At 37.2% G+C, this 20,382-nt stretch overlaps 3 protein-coding genes across 3 annotated transcripts; all 3 read right to left on the bottom strand.

Moving 5' to 3' along the window:
• Positions 1–530: 530 nt before the first annotated feature.
• Positions 531–2,945, bottom strand: LOC132185098 (putative receptor protein kinase ZmPK1). Its single transcript, XM_059598919.2, has one exon. It carries the CDS (start codon positions 2,943–2,945, stop codon positions 531–533), a length of 2,415 nt encoding a protein of 804 aa, XP_059454902.2.
• Positions 2,946–8,208: 5,263 nt separating this feature from the next.
• LOC132184415 (putative receptor protein kinase ZmPK1) lies at positions 8,209–11,062 on the bottom strand. The gene has a single exon (XM_059598041.2). The coding sequence runs from the start codon at positions 10,844–10,846 to the stop codon at positions 8,438–8,440; it is 2,409 nt and encodes an 802-aa protein (XP_059454024.2). The 5' UTR covers positions 10,847–11,062; the 3' UTR covers positions 8,209–8,437.
• A 5,913-nt stretch (positions 11,063–16,975) lies between these two features.
• LOC132183638 (putative receptor protein kinase ZmPK1) lies at positions 16,976–19,556 on the bottom strand. Its single transcript, XM_059596999.2, has one exon. It carries the CDS (start codon positions 19,548–19,550, stop codon positions 17,145–17,147), a length of 2,406 nt encoding a protein of 801 aa, XP_059452982.2. The 5' UTR covers positions 19,551–19,556; the 3' UTR covers positions 16,976–17,144.
• Between the last annotated feature and the right edge of the window lie 826 nt (positions 19,557–20,382).

Raw genomic sequence — 20,382 nt, 5'->3', positions numbered from 1 at the left:
TGTTACATAGTTTGAAGCCAATTTAAATTTAGAGTGTGCTTGTTATTACTTCCCCATATATATATAGAACCTAATTTGCTGTATGGAGAGAAAATAAATTATAATATAGCCCTACCTTCAAACGTGGCAAGCATTCGCTTTTAATTATAACAGATAAAATTAAAAATTAAAAAATAAAAAATAAAGAAGGCTCAATCCAGTAAACAAGATCCAAACGTAGCCGGCATTGCTCTTAATTATAACACACCTCTGTGTTGGCCAGCATTCGCTAACAGATAAAATAAAAAAATAAAAAATAAAGTGTCTATGGTATTTGCATGTGATTATCACAATCCAGAAATAAAAGAAAAAAACACGCCATTTATGGCTGGCTGATCACCACCAAACCCATGACCATGAAAACATTTAAAAGTGAAAATGCAAGCCAACTACCCAAAATATATATATATATGGGCCGTGCCCTCTGGAAAGGAGAACAACCATTGCCAATAAGAAGTTAACAGATTTCGGCTCACCATGATATAAAACCATCACTGATCATCATTTTCTTCCCGGAAAAGCATCTCAACTACTTGGCTCATGGTGGGTCTTGCATCTTTATCTTCATCTACGCATTGCAGAGCAACGCCAACCAAAGTTTCCATCTTACCCAGCTCAAATTTGCCTTCCAATATTATTGGGTCCACGATTTCTTCCGCTCTATCCCTCTTCTCCCTCACCCACGTAACCAGCCTTTGGTGCTCTGTTTCCCATCCACCGTCTAAAGCATGCACGCTCTTTGTTGGGCCCTTTCCGGTCACCATCTCCAGCACCACTATTCCAAAGCTGTAAACATCCACTTTGGAGGTGATAGGCTGATCCAATACCCACTCCGGAGCCATGTAACCCCGGGTTCCTCGTATCCTTGAAAAGCTTGAATTCTTCAGATCACCTCTTTTCTGAAGCTTCGAGTGGCCGAAGTCTGCCACCTTTGGCTGATAATTAGAGTCTAGGAGTATGTTGTGAGGCTTCACATCGCAGTGTAAAACCCACTCCAAGCACTCCTCGTGCAGATACGCCAAGCCTTTCGCCGTGCCCACAGCGATTTTGAACCTTTTCTCCCAGTCAAGTGCATTGGACGAAAGGTTTTGGGCTAAAGAACCATGTTCCACGTACTCGTACACCAAAAGCCTGTGATTTCCCTCTGCGCAAAACCCCCACATCTCTATTAAGTTCTTGTGGTTTATCCTCCCAATGATGCTTACTTCTGCCAGAAATTCACCCTCTCCTTGATTAGTTTCGTTGAGACGCTTGATTGCTGCAACCCGATTTTCCGAAAGTACCCCTTTGTATACAATTCCTCCCGCACCTCTTCCAATCTCCTCGCTGAAACCCTTCGTCGCCTTCTTTAGCTCAGTGTAGGTATATTTTCTGAATCCGACTCCTGCAAGATGGTAGCCCTGTTTGTCCGCCGCCCCTGAACTTTGGTGGGTTCTGATCAATAGACACCATACCAAGAAGATACAGATGATCTCAAGTCCTCCCACTCCACAGGCAAACCAGAGCATGAACTTCACCGTTCCATTTCCACTGCTTTTTACATAGTTTCTTTCGAGTTGCAGTACTGTACCTTCCCTTGGGCAATCTAGACCGAATTCTACTATAGAATTTGTGTAGGACAAGAGATTTCTCTCTGGCAGCCTCAAATAGAGGTCTCCATTGAAATCTGGTGAGCGATATCCATTGAGCAATAACGCCTTGGGGAAACATTTCGCAAAACCATCATCCTCAGAAAAGGTGAATTGGATCGCTTTGCAATTGCACGATTGCAAGCATATATTCTTACATTCGTCGAGTGTGGTATTGGGAAAGTAGTCATAATCATAACCATAGAATTCAACGTGGGATAGCTGCAGAAAGCCAGACTCATTATTGTTGCAAAATAGATCAAAAGAATTCGTCTCAAGCTCACACCCGTAAGCCCAATCGGTATGATTTTTCATCTTATACCCTGGAAGGCAAGAGCATTTTCTATGAGAACCAGCATTAACATAGCTGCAAATGCTGTTGGCCCCACAAATACCATTAATCGTGCATGGTTTCTGAATGGCTTGCCAGGAAATAACCCAAGTCTCCTCCTCCTCTTCCCAGCTGTAGAGTCGAATTTCACCATCGTAATCAACTGTCAATCTTCTGTGAAGCTCTGCCCCATAATCAGCTGATACAAAAGTAAAATCATCGGAACAGCTGAAGTTCCCTAAGGAATCAAGCACTGCAACTCTACTACTGTTGTACGTGGATCTTCCAGCTTCCCAGCTCACAAGCCCTGGATCAGGCCAATAAATACTAGAAATCTCAAGTCCGTCATAAACAAGGGTGAGAAGGTTATTGTCGTCGAAGATAAGCTTGTAGAAACCAGAGGAAGAGTTGCTCTGGCTTCTTGAGGAGACAAGCTTTGTATTTCTAGTGAGGAGTTGTTGGGGAAGAAGGGTATCTGTCGGAAAATCAAAGCTCTCCCACAAACTAACACCTTCCGAATTGTGTAGAACAAGATTTCCAGTGTCGTAGAGAGACAATTGTACGACTGATGAAGGTGAACGTGTGTTTGTGGCCCAAACGGTGAACTCTCCGGCGTCAGTTAAGATAAGATTACCAGTTTTAAGGAGGGAGAGCTTTGAGCGCCTTCCATTAACTGGCTGATCACGATTGGCCATCCAAACTATGGTGTGGGTGTGAGTCTGGGATGGGTGGTTGAACCATATGGCAAAGCAGTAGGCATTTTCACCGACGGGGTAAAAGCCGGCGGAGAAGACACCATTTGGTGATTTCAGAACCTCTTGCGTTGTCTCTACGGAGAAGGATGTGATTTGGGTCATAGTATGATCTAATTGAGTAGATGAAAATGGAAAACAATATGCCAAACAGAGTAGAAGGAACAAAGCTTGCGTTCCCATCATGAACTTCATGAGAGCACAAAACAGGAGATTAATGGACTTGAACGACTACTGCTATATTTAGTGTCAAATGAATAAATAGAAATGCTACATAAATAAGCAAACTAGAAATGCCACCTTTTGTTCATGTTCATGACGGTCTTGTTCTTAGCTGAGAAGTCATATTAAATGAGTCGAGTAAATTTTTTAGTCCATTAATTCCTAATAGTCTTTAAGTTTAGGTTGCTCACGTTACCAGCATTGGAATTTTACCGAACTTTTCAGTCAGCCACGGGTGTCATGGTTTTTGCTAGGCGTCTTGCGACTTAGCATATGGTCTAGTCCCCAAAAATGAATGTTCATTATTATTTTAGTATTGATCCAATATTAGTAGGGGTGAAAAGATGTGCGATTATTAGCGGCCTTTTAATGACTAATTTTGAAGGCGGTTAGAAAAAATCGTTAATCACTAAGCTGTTTCGGTTAACAGTTTTAAGTTTTTTCAATACCGTTAACTGTTAACCACTAACCGCCTATATATATATGATATTTATATATATAAAAATACATAAAACCACGTCATTTTTATGTTTAAATATGTATAAAAATTTAGAAATGATATCGTATGTAGTAGGGTATTATCGTATTATCATAGAAACGACGTGATTTTGGATTTTTCTTTTAATTTTTCCTTTTAAAAAGTGGTTAGTGGTTATTACAGTTAGCGATTTTAGCCAATAACCGTATTTTCACCCCTAATTATTAGATCGTCACCTTGTTTTTAAAGTATCACATATAGTATTTGAACATATTCAACAAATATTTTATCGACATATCACCTTAAACACATATTCAACAAATATTTATTCAAAGTAAAGTTTGGCCAGGGATTAGTAAAACATTTGGAGGTAGTTGAAGTACTCAACCATCCCCATTTAGCATGGGAATAGTTTTGATCTCCTACAATGGCTTAGGGATGGTTGAACCATCCCATAATCATTAAAAGTGGTTTGACCTCTTTTAAATAGACAAATTTGAACTTGACCACCCTCTAAGGGATAGCAAGTGATTATGAAGTTTTGTTTTTTTAGGAACAGTACATTAATATACATAGTTGAACACAACTATAGCTCAAAGGCCTAAAGTAATAGGCTAAAGTCCACTTAAGTATATTAACTACTCTTTTCTTCTATATTTTCTCAATGTGGGATTCAACACTTACAAGTGTACTCACAACATCATCTCATTTTTTTTTTTTTTACCTAATTTTGTATAGTGGAGAGGCCACCATTTAATTTATGGGATCCAATAATAAATTTACATAAAGAATGAATAAAAATGAGATGAAAAATAATATGTAACATCAACCTTAGGGTCCGTTTGAGATTTTAAAAATTTGTTTTAAAAACCGAAAAGGCATTTGGTAAACTATGTTAAAAAATATTTTTTTATCAAATATTTGTTATGCAAAATTATGATTTTGATTTAAATTTACGCTTTTTCAAATAAGCACCCAATAGCCTGTTTATAAAAATCGCATATTTTTTTCCTATTTTAAATTAAGTAATTTTTAAATCGTAATGTCAAACATCTTACGTTTTGCAATATCTTTTAAAAATGTAGATTATTCTTCTAAAATCCCAATCCCAAACGCACTCTTATAGAATATTCACAGCGAGAAGCATTCCATCCAATTGGTCGATCGTGAGTCGTCAACCATCATGATTCACGATGGCAAATCATGTGTCATGACCAAGACAAATAAAATTATTGTAAAATCGTTTTAGTGGAAGAAGAAGAACAAACTCCATATGACCATGTTTGGTAAAGAAGCACGACATTAATGACAACATTCATTAAAAAATAAATTTAAAATTGTTACAGTATCTTAATTTACAGGAACCTTCAAATTGATGCTCAATGATCCAAAAGAAAAAAAGGCTTACGAAAAAGTGTAATGATGTAAATTACATTTTAGTCCCACAATATGTTAATCTTAATCAATTTTGATATATATATTTTTTTCCAAAAAATATAGACGAATCCAAGGGTTAGAACATTCATATCCAGCTTAGCATTTTAGCTATTTTCTTTCCTCATTCTATTTAAAATATGATTTCTTTATCTGTTTTTATTATTTCCAAAGAGGAGAGATAATCGGACTGATTTTCTTATTAGTTTCTTTTTTTGTAAAATTTTTTTTTCTTTTATGCATTGTTGCGGAGCACTATAGCATCTAGCCAATTCCTTAGCCAAAGTGGCTAGCTAGATGCATGACAAAGTTTTTTTTTTTTTGATATTTTTGCTACAAAAGTAGCCTAAATTACCTTTTGGCTATTTTGGCTAGTCCAATATGAATGCTAGTTTGTAGTTGGGACTGCTACATTAGCATTGTAAGATAAATGTAGAATAAAAATATAGAACCTAATTATGCATCTATAGAGAAACCCTAATTTCTCAAAAACTCTAATCTTCTTCATATTTCCTAAACACTTGAAGGAACTAAGCAAGGATTCTGGAAAATGGATTCATGGAAGATTTTTGGAGAAAATAGGTCACTGCCAACAAAAAGAAAAGAAATAAATTTAAATAGAACAATAAGGTTTGAAGAGTATTATAAGAGTCAAGAAGTGTGTAGAGACTAATATTTAGATACAATATCAATGCAGTGCGAGTAAGTACGGTGTCAATGCTGGCCCGTAACAAGTTGATCTTTGAAGCTTCTCTTCCCAATCCAGTGATGGTTATGCAAAAGCTCAAAGCTACCATGCAGCAACATTGTTTGGCATGGAATGCTGCTGCCCTCCCCTCTCTTTGGCTTCATCCTGGTATTGGTTTTTTGAAAGGGAATTTTGATGTAGCCATCCGTGAGAATTTTGCTGTGGCAGCAGCTGTGATTAGTAACTCTTTTGGTGAAATTGTCCTAGCTGCTACTGAAAGACTCTCTTCTACTGATGTGCTCATGGGAGAAGCCTCTGCTGCCCTCCTATCCTCTCGGTTGGCAGCCTCTGCAAGTGCTGCACATTTTCTCCTTGAAGGAGATGCTCTTTTGGTTACCCTTGCTGTAAATCTGCCCCTAATTTTCTCTTCTTGGCATTTTTCTTCTTTTGTTTCAGACATTAGATTAGTTCTTTCCTCCTTTCAAAGCTGGCATGCTTCGAAAGTTTCTAAATGTGCCAACTATCGTGCACACGCTTTAGCAAAATGGGCCGCTACCCACCTGGTGTTTGGTAGCATTCCTACAGGATCCCCCATTCTATTTTCCATCAGGATCAAGAATGGGAAAGATCCCTCTTTCTATTAAAAAAAAAAAAAAAGTACGGTGTCAAATGATTCATTTACGAAGTTTAAGCTCAAGCTCTAAGTGTAAATTAGACCAGCCCAAAACGTCCAAAAAGAAACGACGGAAAATGGAAAGCCCAATATTTCTGCAAGGATTGGGTCTCATGGATGATTGGAAGGCTTGTAAGGATTGGGTCTTGGATAATGGAAAGCCCAATCTGCAATTCTTCTCTACCCATTTTGGGAAATCCAGAGTTTAGATACTGTTTATCGTTCAATAGCTGATCACATGCCCAGTTCCGTCAAATTGAAAAACTCTCCACAACGTCGGTCATCGCCTTCATCAGGCTCTTTGGCATACCGTGATTTATCACTTGATTGTGATGCTCACGACCACGACTCCATGCCCACTCCAACTCACCTACTTGAACTTGATCTGGCCGAGTTCATTAACCCCTTTTTTTTTTCTTTCTTTCTTTTTTTTTTTTTTTTTTTGGCGCAAGTCAATTTGGTTCATTGGGTTTGAAGCGTTTGAAATCTGTGGCAGGACTTGAGCAGCATGGTGATATCCGAGAGAAGGTAAAGGTGTGTGTGCTTGTAACTTGGGATGGAGGGCATTTTGAGAAAAAAAAAAAAAAATCAACAGTGATCATATGTGAGTCACGTGATCGCTGTTGCATCAATCAAAATGGCTTTGACTGACAGAATGGTTGAATTGCAAAAATTTGAAATTTTGAAGGGATGCATTGTAAAAATTGAAACATTAGAGGTCAAATTGAAAATCGTCACAAACTTTAAGATGGTAAAGTGTAATTTTTCTAATATTTTATCAATCCATATTATGAGATGTGGAGTGAGTTCTATGCATATTATGAAGAAAATGCAATGGAAAATAAGAGGATTTTCGGTAAACAAGTATAAACTTCTCCATATGAGTACTTACTCTAAAAACTACGATATTTTGGTGGCAAATTATGTTTTGGAAAACTATAGTTACGTTGCTATTATAAACACTAGTTAGAGGTATTTTCAAAATGGGGCTTATATTACAAATGGTTAGCTTACATAAACTTCTGAGGTGTGGACTCAAATATCTACTTGTAAAATTTGTGATAATTTTATAAGTATTGTAGAAGAAGATAAGAAAGAAGATTCGTATGTGTCTTGAATTTTGTACTTAAGACTGACGGAAAAACTCAAAATTTTGAGATTGGGTAACTCTTAATAGTCAGTTTGTAGAACCTTTTGATAAAATAATGTTAGATATGTGTATTAATTTGTAATGACAATGTTGATATGTAAAGTTATATAGAAGCTCTTATATATATTTTTTGAGATGAGTAAGAAAATAAAAATTTGTACACTAGCTTTTTCGCTATCATGATTCTAATGTTTTATTACGCGTAGCGTCAAGTGAAAAATTAACTTGTTTTTAAGTTGGAATGTTACCAAACTATATTCTGCCCCTTGTACCTCCGGTAAAAAGCTCACCAAATTTGATGGTGACTATTGCTAGACCCGACCTTGTATAGACACATTGTTGGAGCATCACAATACTGTATACTCACCACGCCTGGCATAGTTGCCATCGCATTTTTTATACTAGAACTAAGCATATTAAGCCTGAGAGAAATTGTCAACAAAGATTTTGTGCTCGGTATAGTTCTGCTAATGATCAATGCGCAGACATTTTCACTAAAGGGTTAAGTTTTGCTAGATTTCTTGTTTTGCGAGACAAGTTCCTGGTCAATATTGTTCCACCCATGAGCTTGATGGGGGCTATTAATATTAATTGTAAGAGGTTTAATTCGGACAACTGAAGATCAAGTTTCAGACACCAGGAGTACAAGCAAGCAGCCACATCTTCTGCAATACTTATCAAGGTAAAGTTCATTTGAATATTTTCATTAGGAGAAAAAAATTCGATTAAAAAAAGACGCCAATTAACCGACTACTTACTGCTAGTAAATTGCATTCAAACACAAGAAACATTAGCACCAACTAACCTAGTACTACATACTACATTAATTAAACTGCATTAATCAAACACATAAACATTACACGGCCGGCCGAAGAGCTGGATTACACTACAGGTTTTACAAAATAGTCATGATATCAAATGTGTATAGTGGCCTAATTACTCGAACCCATTTATTGGATGATCGATACGACCACAACTATGCCTGCACGAAGACAAACTCCTAAGAAACAAATTATTTAGGCACTAAGACATGAGATAGTTTTTAATTATAATGATCATTTTCATGGCTAAGAAGCATCTCAACTACTTGACTCATGGAGGGTCTTGCATCTTTGTCTTCCTCTACACACTGCAGAGCCATTCCAACCAAGATTTCCATCTTACCCATCTCATATGTGCCTTCCAATACGGGATCTATGATCTCTTCCATCCAGGAGGCCGTTGTTGCAGCCTTTCCGTTCTTAATTTTCTCCCTAACCCATGTAACCAGCCTTCTGTCTTCTGTCTCCCCCCAACCATCCATTGCGTTGATACCCATTTGTGTTTGCTTTCCAGTCACCATCTCCAACACAACAATCCCGTAGCTATAAACATCTACTTTGGAGGTGATGGGTAGATTGAAGATCCACTCCGGAGCCATGTATCCGCGGGTTCCTCTTATCCTTGAGAAGCTTGAATTCTTGAGGCCACTTCTGTTTTGGAGTTTAGAAAGTCCAAAATCTGCCACCTTTGGATGATAATTAGAGTCTAGGAGTATGTTTTGAGGTTTCACATCACAGTGTAAAACCCACTCCAAGCACTCTTCATGCAAATAAGCCAGGCCTTTGGCAGTTCCCAAAGCAATTTCAAACCTTTTCTTCCAATCAACTGAATTAGAAGAAAGGTTTTCAGCTAAAGAACCATGCTCCATGTACTCGTACACCAAAATCCTATGCTTTCCCTCAACACAATAACCCCACAGCTCTATCAAGTTCATGTGGTTAATCCTCCCAATGATGCTTACTTCTGCAAGAAATTCACTTTCCCCTTGATTAGCTTCATTAAGGCGCTTGATTGCTGCAACTCGACTGTCAGACAATACTCCTCTGTATACAATCCCTCCAGCACCTCTCCCAATCTCCTCACTAAAACCCTTTGTCGCCTTCTTTAGCTCGGCATAGGTAAATTTTCTGAATCTGGTGGCAGCAGGGAGATAGCCTTGCTTGTCTGCGCCCCAACTTTGCTGGCCTCTAATCAAGAGACACCAAACCAAAACGATACAGACGACTTCAAGCCCTCCCAACCCACATGCAAACCAGAGCATGATTTTCACCGTCTCATTTGGACGGCTTTTCACATACGTTCTGTCCAGTTTGACTGTACCTTGAGTTGAGCAATCCAAACGGAATTCTTGTACGGAATTGGCGTAGGAGAGGCGATTGCTTTCAGGCACTCTCAAATAGAGATCTCCATAGAAAGCTTGTGAACGATGTCCATTGAGCAATGTCGTCTTGGGGTAACATTTCGAAAAACCAGCATCATCGTCAAATTTGAATTGGAAAGCTTTGCAATTGCACCATTGCAGGCATAAATTCTTACATTGAGTTAATGTGTAATTGGGGAAATACCCAAAATCATAACCATAGAATTCAACATGGGATAGCAGCAGAAAGGCAGAGTCATTTTTGTTGCAAGAGAGATTAAATCTGGGTTCACACCCATAAGACCAATCGGTGTGATTTTTCATCTTGTATCCAGGAATGCAGGAGCATTTCCTACCAGAATCAGCAACATTGCTGCATATACCGTTGGGCCCACAGATACCATGAATCTTGCAAGGTTGCTGCATGGCTTGCCATGAAATGACCCACGTACCCTCCTCCTCTTCCCAACTGTGGAGTCGAATATTCCCATCGTAATCAACCGTCAATCTTCTGTGAAGCACTACCCCATTGTCAGCTGACATCACATTATATTGATCGGACGAACTAAAATTCCCCAACCAATCAAGCACCGCAATTCTACTCTTGTTGTCCGTCGACCTTCCAGCAGCCCGGCTCACAAGCCATGGATAAGGCCAATAAATACTTGAAATCTCAAGTCCATCAAAGAGAAGGCGGAGAAGGTTATTGTTGTCGAACAAAAGCTTGTAGAAGCCAGAGGAATAGTTGCCTTGGCTTCTTGAGGAGACAAGCCTTGTGTTTCTGGTGAGTTGTTGTTGGGGAAGAAGGGTGTCTGTGGGGAAATCAAAGCTTTGCCACAAACTAACGCCTTTCAAAGTACGTAGAACAAGATTACCGGTGTTATAGAGTAATAATTGTAGCGGTGAGCGTGAAAGAGTGTCTGAGGTCCAGACGGTGAACTTACCGGCGTCGGTTAAGATAAGATTGCCGGTTTTAAGGAGGGAGAGCTTCGAGCGCCTTCCATTAACTGGCTGATCTCGATTGGCCATCCAAACTATGGTGTGGGGTTGACTCTGGGATGAGTGGTTGAACCATATGGCAAAGCAGTAGGCATTTTCACCGACGGGGTAAAAGCCGGCGGAGAAGACACCATTTGGTGAAGATAAAACATCTTCTGGTTTCTCTGTGGAAAGAGATGAACCTTTACGCAAAGTGGAAAAAGTTGATGTCAATGGAAGAAGTAATGCCAAAGAGAGGACGAACAGGATTAGAGTAGCCATGAACTTCATGAAAGCTCAAAAGCGTGGGCTTGGGGAACTAATTTACCAGTGTAAAACAAATGAACGTTGATGCAAGACTTTCATATGTTAACGTTTTTTCGAAGAATAAAAACAATGAAAGACTTGTTTGTTTCTCGTACAGTGGTCATTGCCCAATCTATACGGGAAATCGGATTCTCTCCATCACCTCAAAGTTCGTCATTTTCTGACTTCCATTGGAGGTTGTTAATGCCTTGATGGAGCTGGTAATTATGTCAGAGAGGACCAACAATAATGGAGTCCTTCAGTTTATAGTTATAGCTATAAATAGGACATTTGCCATTAACCAAAAATAATAATAGAATATTATTTTAAATTTAAAATAATAAAAAATTAAAAAATATTTTTAAAAACTAAGGGTGGCAGGCCGGCAGGATTAGAAAATATTTTCAAAGTTCGTCATATGTTTCCATATTATTCAAAAGTTTCAAATCTATAATATTATGACAAAATAAAATCTTGGCCCACTAACGTTAATGCTGAGCTCAAAACAAAGGAATCTCACCGCTAAGAGATCCCTCGGGTAAAAGCAAATGACTCTTATTTGCTCAAGTAATAAAAAAGCAAGACTCTCATCTCATTTAATTGCTTACCTCCATTGGAGGTCGCCAAGACTTAGCCATGGAACAATAAATGGAGTACAAGGAATTGCTGGCGTGCAACTGTAACTTTAAAAATCCCAACCGTGATTCGCCATAAAAGTATTAAAATAATAATAGAAAAATTATAAAAAATAAGTTGAGAGGTGATTAGGCTTATCCTTTAAGGTTGTCAACCACCTCTTGCTCTTAAAAAAGTAATCAGCCACTCAAGGTCGGTTTAGGGTAAATCAACCACCACCCAAAAAGAGATCGACAATGGTTGATTGGTTGTGGGCGATATGATTCAGTCATCAACGACTTAAGGGATGGCTCACAGCTGTCTCATGATAGAAATGAAAGGATGTAACTTATAAATAAAATGGTAGTAAAAGGTGTTAAGTATGAGTAACCAAAATAGTTACCGAAAAAGTACTTTATCTACTCATTTTCTATTAATACTACAACAAATTTTCTATTTTCTTTAAATATTTTTTGTGTGTGAGAAAGTACTGTGAAAGAAATAAGGGGAGAGAGAGTGAAAGAAAGAAAGAAAAAGAGAAAATAATAATAAAAAAAATTTGTAGTGAGTACTGAATAGACACAAGAATCTGTTTAATGTTTACACTATAAGAAAAAATATTAAAATAGTTACTTTGTTAGACACAAAAATAGTTCATAATAGTCAAATTTAACTACTATAAGTCATTTGCCTATTTTACTCGAGGTGCAAGCAATTAGAGTAATGATAATATATAATTATATATAAACGAGCAAGGAATTGGAATTAGATAAATATTAGGGAAAATTACAATTTACCCTTCAAAGGTGACAATGTTTTTCAATTTGAACATCGAAGTTTCAATTTTTGCAATCCACTCCCACAAAGTTCCAATTTTTTTCAATTCGACCAATATTATCCAAAAATTCTCATATTGCCCCTGATTTTTTTTTTTTTTTTTTATGAAAAAATAAATAAATTTGGGGGTACAAAAATGGCCAGATGGCCAAAGGGATGGCTATGGCCACCCCGAATTTTTTTTTAAAAATTTTTTTATAAAAAATAAAAAAAATAAAAATTATGGGCAATATAGAAAGTTTTGGATACAATTGGTCAAATTGAAAAAATTTGAAACTTTGAGAGGGTGTATTGTAAAAATTAAAACTTTGGTGTTCAAATTAAAAAATGCTACAAATTTTGAGAGGGTAAACGGTAATTTTTCCTAAATATTAATTCCTTGACGTGTGATCGTGAGTGTGGACTTGTCAAAAGGAGAAATTCTAAAGTAATGAACAAAACACAACATACAAAAACCCCACGAGCTCGATTTTTCTCCCTGGACCACCAAACGTACAGATTCTCCATCATGAACCTGTCGGCGCGAAACATTTTCTTGGTTGTCTTCATAAATCGACAAACGAATTGATAGAAACAGCTCGACAAATGATGTACCTTTCTTTATCCTTAGAATACACGAAATCGATGCCCTCTTCAAGCTCAAACAATATCAAAGGCAATATTGACTAAGAAATTTCCTAGTCTTCCTCTGTCGTCACAGAAATTAACATATGCATGAAAGCGAACTATTTGTTTGATTTGTTTAATAATTTATTGGTTTATTCTGGTAATTAATGAAGAAGTTAGAAACTGCTTCCACTCTTGTAGAAAAGATTTTGATATTTCATCTTTCATCCTGCTTCTCTTAATTTCTGTCCCACAGTACTCCTTATCCAGGTTCATCTGCAACATGTGATTACCTCCCAGTGCCACAATCCTAAGGCAACTTAAGTGGTTGTCTAAGGACCTCAATAAATTAAGGCTCCAAATAAGAAATTGTACAATAATTTAGTTTTTCTTTTTTAAAAAATAAAATAATTAAGGCTCCAATATAGTAAACAGTTAATAAATAGTCTCTCGTGAAGGCCCGAAATTAATAATTATATAATAAAAAGGTTATTTCAAAAAAAAAAAAAAAAAAAACTCTAATATAGTAAAAAGTTAATAAATAATCTCTAATTAAGGCCCTCAATTATGGTATAAAAATAATTTTACAATATTTTGGCCTTCTCTAAACACATGAAAATGAGAATTTATTGACTAGATCTGTTAAGGCTTTTAGCATTGACTAATTATAAAAAATAATAAAAAAATAAAATTAAGAGGTGATTAGGCTTATCCTTTAAGGTTGTCGTCGCTATTAAAAAATTGGTCAGCCACTCAAGGTGGGTTTAGGGTAAATCGACCACCACCAAAGAGATCGCTGGTAATTGTGGGTGATATGATTCGGTCATCAATGACTTAAGGGGTTGCTCACAGTTGTCCCATGATAGGATGTAACTTATAAATAAAATTATAGTAAGAGGTGTTAAGTGTCACTCTTAGAGCATATTCGGTAGGATCGAGTAAACAAAATAGGTATCGAAAAAGTATAAATTTTTACTTTATCTGCTCATTTTCTATACATACTATACAACACATTTTCTCTTTTCTTTAAATATTCTTTTGTGTGTGAGAGAGTGTGAAAGAAATAAGGGGATAGAGAATGTGAAATAAAGAAAGAAAGGGAAAACAATAAAAAACTTTTATAGTGTGAATGCTGAATAAACACAAAAATCTCTTTAATGTTCACACTATAAGAAAAAAAAAAATGTTAAAAGTAGAGTTACTCTACTGAATACAAAAAATAGTTCATAATAGTCAAATTTAACTACTATAGATCATTTGCCCATTTTTCTCCCCGGACCACCAATCAACACAACACAACATACAAAAACCATGCACGTACACGAGCATTGATTTTTCTCCCCGGACCACCAAACAGATTCTCCATGACCCTAGCTGTCTCATTTTCTTTGTTGTCCTCCTCAAGCTCATCAAGCAACTTGGTCTAAGAAATATCAAAGGCAATATTGACTAAGAAATTTCCTAGTCTTCCTCTGTTGTCGCAGAAACATGAATGAAAGCGAACTATTTTTTTGATTTGTTTCATAATTTATTGGTTTATTCTGGTGATGAAGAAGTTAGAAACTGCTTCCACTCTTCTAGCTAGAAAAGACATTTATTAGGTAGCCATCAGTCAGTCCGCTTCGAGTTCCATTGATATTTCATCTTTCATCCTGCTTCTCTTAATTTCTGTCGCACATTCCTTCCTGGTTCATCTACAACATATGATTACCTCCCACCTCCCAGTGTCGGCACAATCCTTAAGCAACTTAAGTGGTTGTCTAAGGCCCTAATAAATTAAGGCCCCAAATAAGAAATTGTACAATAAGTTTTTTTTTTTAAAAAAAAAAAATAATAATAATAATAATTAAGGCTCCAATAACAGTAATAAATAGTCTCTAATTAAAGCCCGAAATTAATAATTATATAATAAAAAGGTTCTTTCAAAAAAAAAAAAAAAAACTCTAATATAGTGAAAAAGTTAATAAATAATCTCTAATTAAGGCCCTCAATTATGCTATAAAATAATTTTACAATATTTTGGCCTTCTCTAAACACATGAAAATGAGAATTTATTGACTAGATTTGTTAAGGCTTTTAGTATTGACTAATTCAAGAGTAATTTTAGGTGGTCTTCGTGTATCCTACTTGTATTTTACTAAAAATGATGTGGCTATTAAAATCACCATTGGGCTTGTGATCGATTATTATTGAATTTTGATCAAATTGTGATTTTAATAGCCCATCATTCTTAGTGGGACACAAATAAACTACCTAGAATTACTCATAATTCAATAAAAAATTAAACTTGTTTATTGTAATTATGAGGTTTGAGTTGGATCAAATTGAGGCTAACAACATGGAAAACTCATTTGTGTGTATGGTGTCCAAGAAAGACCCAATTGGAGTAAAATAGTCATCTTTTGACTTTGGCATCATAAGTGTTGTGACAAAATAAATTTAGGTTCACTCCATAAGTAGAAAATAAACCATCCACACAAGACACTAATATTTAAGTGATTTAGCTTAACAAGCCTAGATCCATTGACGGAGGCGACCCAGAAGAAATTTACTATCAAAAGATAAAGTACAAAAAAAATAGCATGAAGAAAATCACTTAAAACCTAAAGCTACAATACACCAAAATCTCACACACACGCAAACAAAAAAACAAAAGAGATAGAGAAAAACTAACGAATTAAAGAAAAAACTCTATTTGTGCCATGCGGCACCTCCACAAGGTACTGAGAAAGCTGATCATGCTTAAAAATATGAGAAATTGATGCCCTCAAGCTCAAGCAACTTAATTGGTCTAATACGTCAAAGGCAATGACTAAGAAATTTCGAAATTTTCCTCTGTCGTCATAGAAACATGCTTATATGAAAGCGATCGAACTTTTTGTTTGATTTGTTTGATTTAGTGGTTTATTCTGTTAATTAATGAAGAAGTTAGAAACTGCTTCCACTCGCTTATTAATTATGAAAAACTCTTAACAGATAAATATCTATCACAGTTTATGCGAAATTATCAGATATGTAAATATACGCAAACAATTACAAAAAATATGAACAATCACACACAAGGATCTTGCTAACGAAGATGAAACCTTTTAGAAAACGATCTAAAAGTAAAACCTCTCCGGGACAGCCAAACCCAAAAAATTACTATCAAAAGATTATTCAGAGATTACAAACACTAGGAACACTTACAAACCGATGCAAGACCTTGACTCTGTAAGATCGACAAGCCTCAAACTCGTCTTCTCGCTCACAATCTTCTTCAACGTGATTCTCATTTACCAGACCCTTTCGATAGACTTCTCAATGATGCTCAATCAAAACTAACACAAATCCTCTTCGAGGAATAATAAGGCTCACAACAATTGATCACTCAAGCACAGCCTCTCACGAACTCTAGGGTTCTAAAATTCATGCATCTCTCTTCTATAAAGATATATTTATAACATCTACAAAACCTTAGATCTAGGCCCACATAAAACAGACGTTTTGGGCATAAATTCTACAGGATGTCTGGATAGGGTTAGTGCCTATCTGGACAGCAAGCTTCAAAGACACAAAATCAAGATTTTGGAACTGCTGTCCGGATAGGGGGAGGGTTTGTCCGGATAAGGCCTGTAAATGTGTGAAACATGCATTCTGGAAATGCTGTCCGAACAGGGCCTGCAATGGGAGAAAACTGCTTGCTAGAAATAGTGTCTTATGAATGGATCTTGATGCTTTTAAACTTCTGTTTTGATCACCAAATTCGCCAAACAAGAACTAACAAAGCCACCAGTAAGCTCCAATATTGATATCTCTTCATCCTACTTCTCTTTATGTCCCACATTTTTTGTCCTAGCTATTTCATCATGTAAAATCACGAACAAATTCATATGAAATCATAAACATCTCTGCAACCAACTCCTACATGGTCATCTCTACCAAACCCAACAGCTCCTTTCTCAAATCCTCCATACCTCTTAGGCCAAATAAAAGCTTCTTTCCAAATTTTGAGAAAAGATGCCACAAGAGAAGGGCACCAATTAACCGACTACGTACTGCTAGTATTAAATTGCATTCAAACACAAGAAACATTAGTACCGATTAACCCACTACATACTACATTAATTAAACTGCATTAATCAAACACAAGAAACATTACACGGCCGAAGATCGAGCTGGATATATAACACGAAGACAACTCCTAAGAAACAAAATATTTAGGCACTAAAACAGGAGTTGGTTTTTAATTATAATGATCATTTTCATGGCTAAGAAGCATCTTAACTACTTGACTCATGGAGGGTCTTGCATCTTTGTCTTCCTCTACGCACTGCAGAGCCATTCCAACCAAGATTTCCATCTTACCCATCTCATATGTGCCTTCCATTACGGGATCTATGATCTCTTCCATCCAGGAGGCCGTTGTTGCAGCCTTATTTCTGTTCATTTTCTCCCTAACCCATGTAACCAGCCTTCTGTCTTCTGTCTCCCCCCCACCATCCATTGGGTGGACACCCATTTGTGTTTGTTTTCCTGTCACCATCTCCAACACAACAATCCCATAGCTATAAACATCTACTTTGGAGGTGATGGGCAGATTAAAGATCCACTCCGGAGCCATGTATCCGCGGGTTCCTCTTATCCTTGAGAAGCTTGAATTCTTGAGGCCACTTCTGTTTTGGAGTTTAGAAAGTCCAAAATCTGCCACCTTTGGATGATAATTTGAGTCTAGGAGTATGTTTTGAGGTTTCACATCACAGTGTAAAACCCACTCCAAGCACTCTTCATGCAAATAAGCCAGGCCTTTGGCAGTTCCCAAAGCAATTTCAAACCTTTTCTTCCAATCAAGTGAATTAGAAGAAAGGTTTTCAGCCAAAGAACCATGCTCCATGTACTCGTACACCAAAATCCTATGCTTTCCCTCAACACAATAACCCCACATCTCTATCAAGTTCATGTGGTTAATCCTCCCAATGATGCTTACTTCTGCAAGAAATTCACTTTCCCCTTGATTAGCTTCATTAAGACGCTTGATTGCTACAACTCGACTGTCAGACAATACTCCTCTGTATACAGTTCCTCCAGCACCTCTCCCAATCTCCTCACTAAAACCCTTTGTGGCCTTCTTTAGCTCGGCATAGGTAAATTTTCTGAATCCGGTGGCAGCAGGGAGATAGCCTTGCTTGTCTGCGCCCCAACTTTGCTGGCCTCTAATCAAGAGACACCAAACCAAAAAGATGCAGACAACTTCAAGTCCTCCCAACCCACATGCAAACCAGAGCACGATTTTCACCGTCCCATTTGGACGGCTTTTTACATACGTTCTGTTCAGTACTTGCAGTACTGTACCTTCACTTGAGCAATCTAAATGGAATTCTTGTACAGAATTGGTGGAAAGGAGATTGCTTTTTGGCACTCTCAAATAGAGGTCTCCCTTGAAATCTGGCGAACGATATCCATTGTACAATAGCGTCTTGGGGGAACATTTTGCAGAACCTTTACCCTCGTCAAATTTGAATTGAAAAGCTTTGCAATTGCACAATTGCAAGCACGAATTCTTACATTGACTGAATGTGTAATTTTCGACTTCTCCAGTACCATAACCATAGAATTCAACGTGGGATAGCAGCAGAAAGCCAGAGTCTTTTTTGTTGCAAGAGAGATTAAATTTGCGTTTACACCCATGAGACCAATCTGTAAGATTTTTCATTTCATATCCAGGGAGGCAGGAGCATTTCCTACCAGAATCAGCAACATAGCTGCATATACTGTTTGGCCCACAAGTACCATGAATCGTGCAAGGTTTCTGAATGGCTTGCCATGAAATGACCCAAGTTCCCTCCTCCTTTTCCCAACTGTAGAGTCGAATATTTCCATCGAAATCAACTGTCAATCTTCTGTGAAGCCCCATCCGATTGTCAGCTGACATAACAGTCAAATTATCGGACGAAGTAAAGTTCCCCAAGGAATCAAGCACTGCAACTCTACTACTGTTGTACGTGGACCTTCCAGCATCCCAGCTCACAAGCGTTGGATCAGGCCAATAGAGACTGGAAATCTCGATTCCATCGTAAACAAGGCTGAGAAGGTTGTCGTCGTTGAAGAAAAGCTTGTAGAAACCAGAGGAATAGTTGCTCTGGCTTTTTGAGGAGACAACCTTTGTATTTCTAGTAAGTCGTTGTTGGGGGAGAAGGGTGTCTGTGGGGAAATCAAAGCTTTCCCACAAACTATCGCCTTCCAAAGTGTGCAGAACAAGATTTCCAGTGTTGTTGAGAGACAATTGTAGTGGTGAGCGTGAAAGTGTGTTTGAGGCCCAGACGGTGAACTTTCCGGCGTCTGTTAAGATAAGATTGCCGGTTTTAAGGAGGGAGAGCTTCGAGCGCCTTCCATTAACTGGCTGATCTCGATTAGCCATCCAAACTATGGTGTGGGGGTGGCTGTGGGATGAGTGGTTGAACCATATGGCAAAGCAGTAGGCATTTTCACCGACGGGGTAAAAGCCGGCGGAGAAGACACCATTTGGTGAAGATAAAACATCTTCTGGTTTCTCTGTGGAAAGAGATGAACCTTTACGCAAAGTGGGAAAATAAGTTGATGTCAATGGAACTAATAATGCCAAAGAGAGGATGAACAAAATTAGAGTAGCCATGAAAGCTCAAAAGTGCGGGCTTGGGAAACTAATTAAGGTGTATCTTTTACCAGTGTAAAGCAAAATGAACGTTTTTTTTTTTTTTTTGGAAAAAGAAAAGAAAAAAAGACTGATTTTTTTTTTCTTCACTTGACTGTGGTGGTTGCAACATGCATGCCCAGAGTCTATGGTAAGGACATAATTTATTTGACAGAGAGGAGCAGTGACTCTCATTAATTTAGTTGACGTACATTGAAGGTTACCACCAAGACTTGGGGAAAGGAAAGGTCGACGTGGTCAGTGGAGCAGATAAAGCTCGACATAAGGAATGGAACCTTCCCTACAATTCAAAGGAATTGCATGGCGTGCATCTTCAATTTTAAAGATCCTGACTGTATTTTAAAGATGCCGACGACCGCTGTGATTAGAGCAACCCCTTTCCATACTGTTTGATTTTTTTTTTTTTTTTTTTTATTTTGGTAAGGCTTACATGATTCAAATTAGGCAGTTTGTTTTGAATAAAAGAAGAAAAAAATTGTAAAATCTGTCTTTATAGTTTATATGATTTACGAATGTAGTCTACATGTGGTATTAAAATAAATCCAAATGTCCTTAATTTAGGTACAAAAAAAAAAAAAAAAAAAAAAAAAAAAAAAAAAACTCATTATAATCAAATTTCGTCTATTGACTTAGTAGATTCTGTTAATGTGCTATGCCAAGCCAATACAATTTTTTTTTTTTTTTTGAGTTAAATGCAATTTTAGTACCTGTGGTTAGGGCCAAAGTCAAATAGACACATCGGATTCAAAAAATGTTGCAATTGGTACCTGTAATTATTAAAAAAATTCACTTA

This window comes from Corylus avellana, chromosome 7 (assembly GCF_965113065.1).
Source record: "Corylus avellana chromosome 7, dhCorAvel1.hap1.2, whole genome shotgun sequence".
In the NCBI taxonomy this organism is placed as follows: domain Eukaryota; kingdom Viridiplantae; phylum Streptophyta; class Magnoliopsida; order Fagales; family Betulaceae; genus Corylus; species Corylus avellana.
This window is presented reverse-complemented; position numbering and strand designations above follow the sequence as displayed.

Coding starts and splice junctions, on each gene's coding strand:
- LOC132184415 (XM_059598041.2), bottom strand. CDS start 10,846: ATGAAGTTCATGGCTACTCTAATCCTGTTCGTCCTCTCTTTGGCATTA.
- LOC132185098 (XM_059598919.2), bottom strand. CDS start 2,945: ATGAAGTTCATGATGGGAACGCAAGCTTTGTTCCTTCTACTCTGTTTG.
- LOC132183638 (XM_059596999.2), bottom strand. CDS start 19,550: ATGGCTACTCTAATTTTGTTCATCCTCTCTTTGGCATTATTAGTTCCA.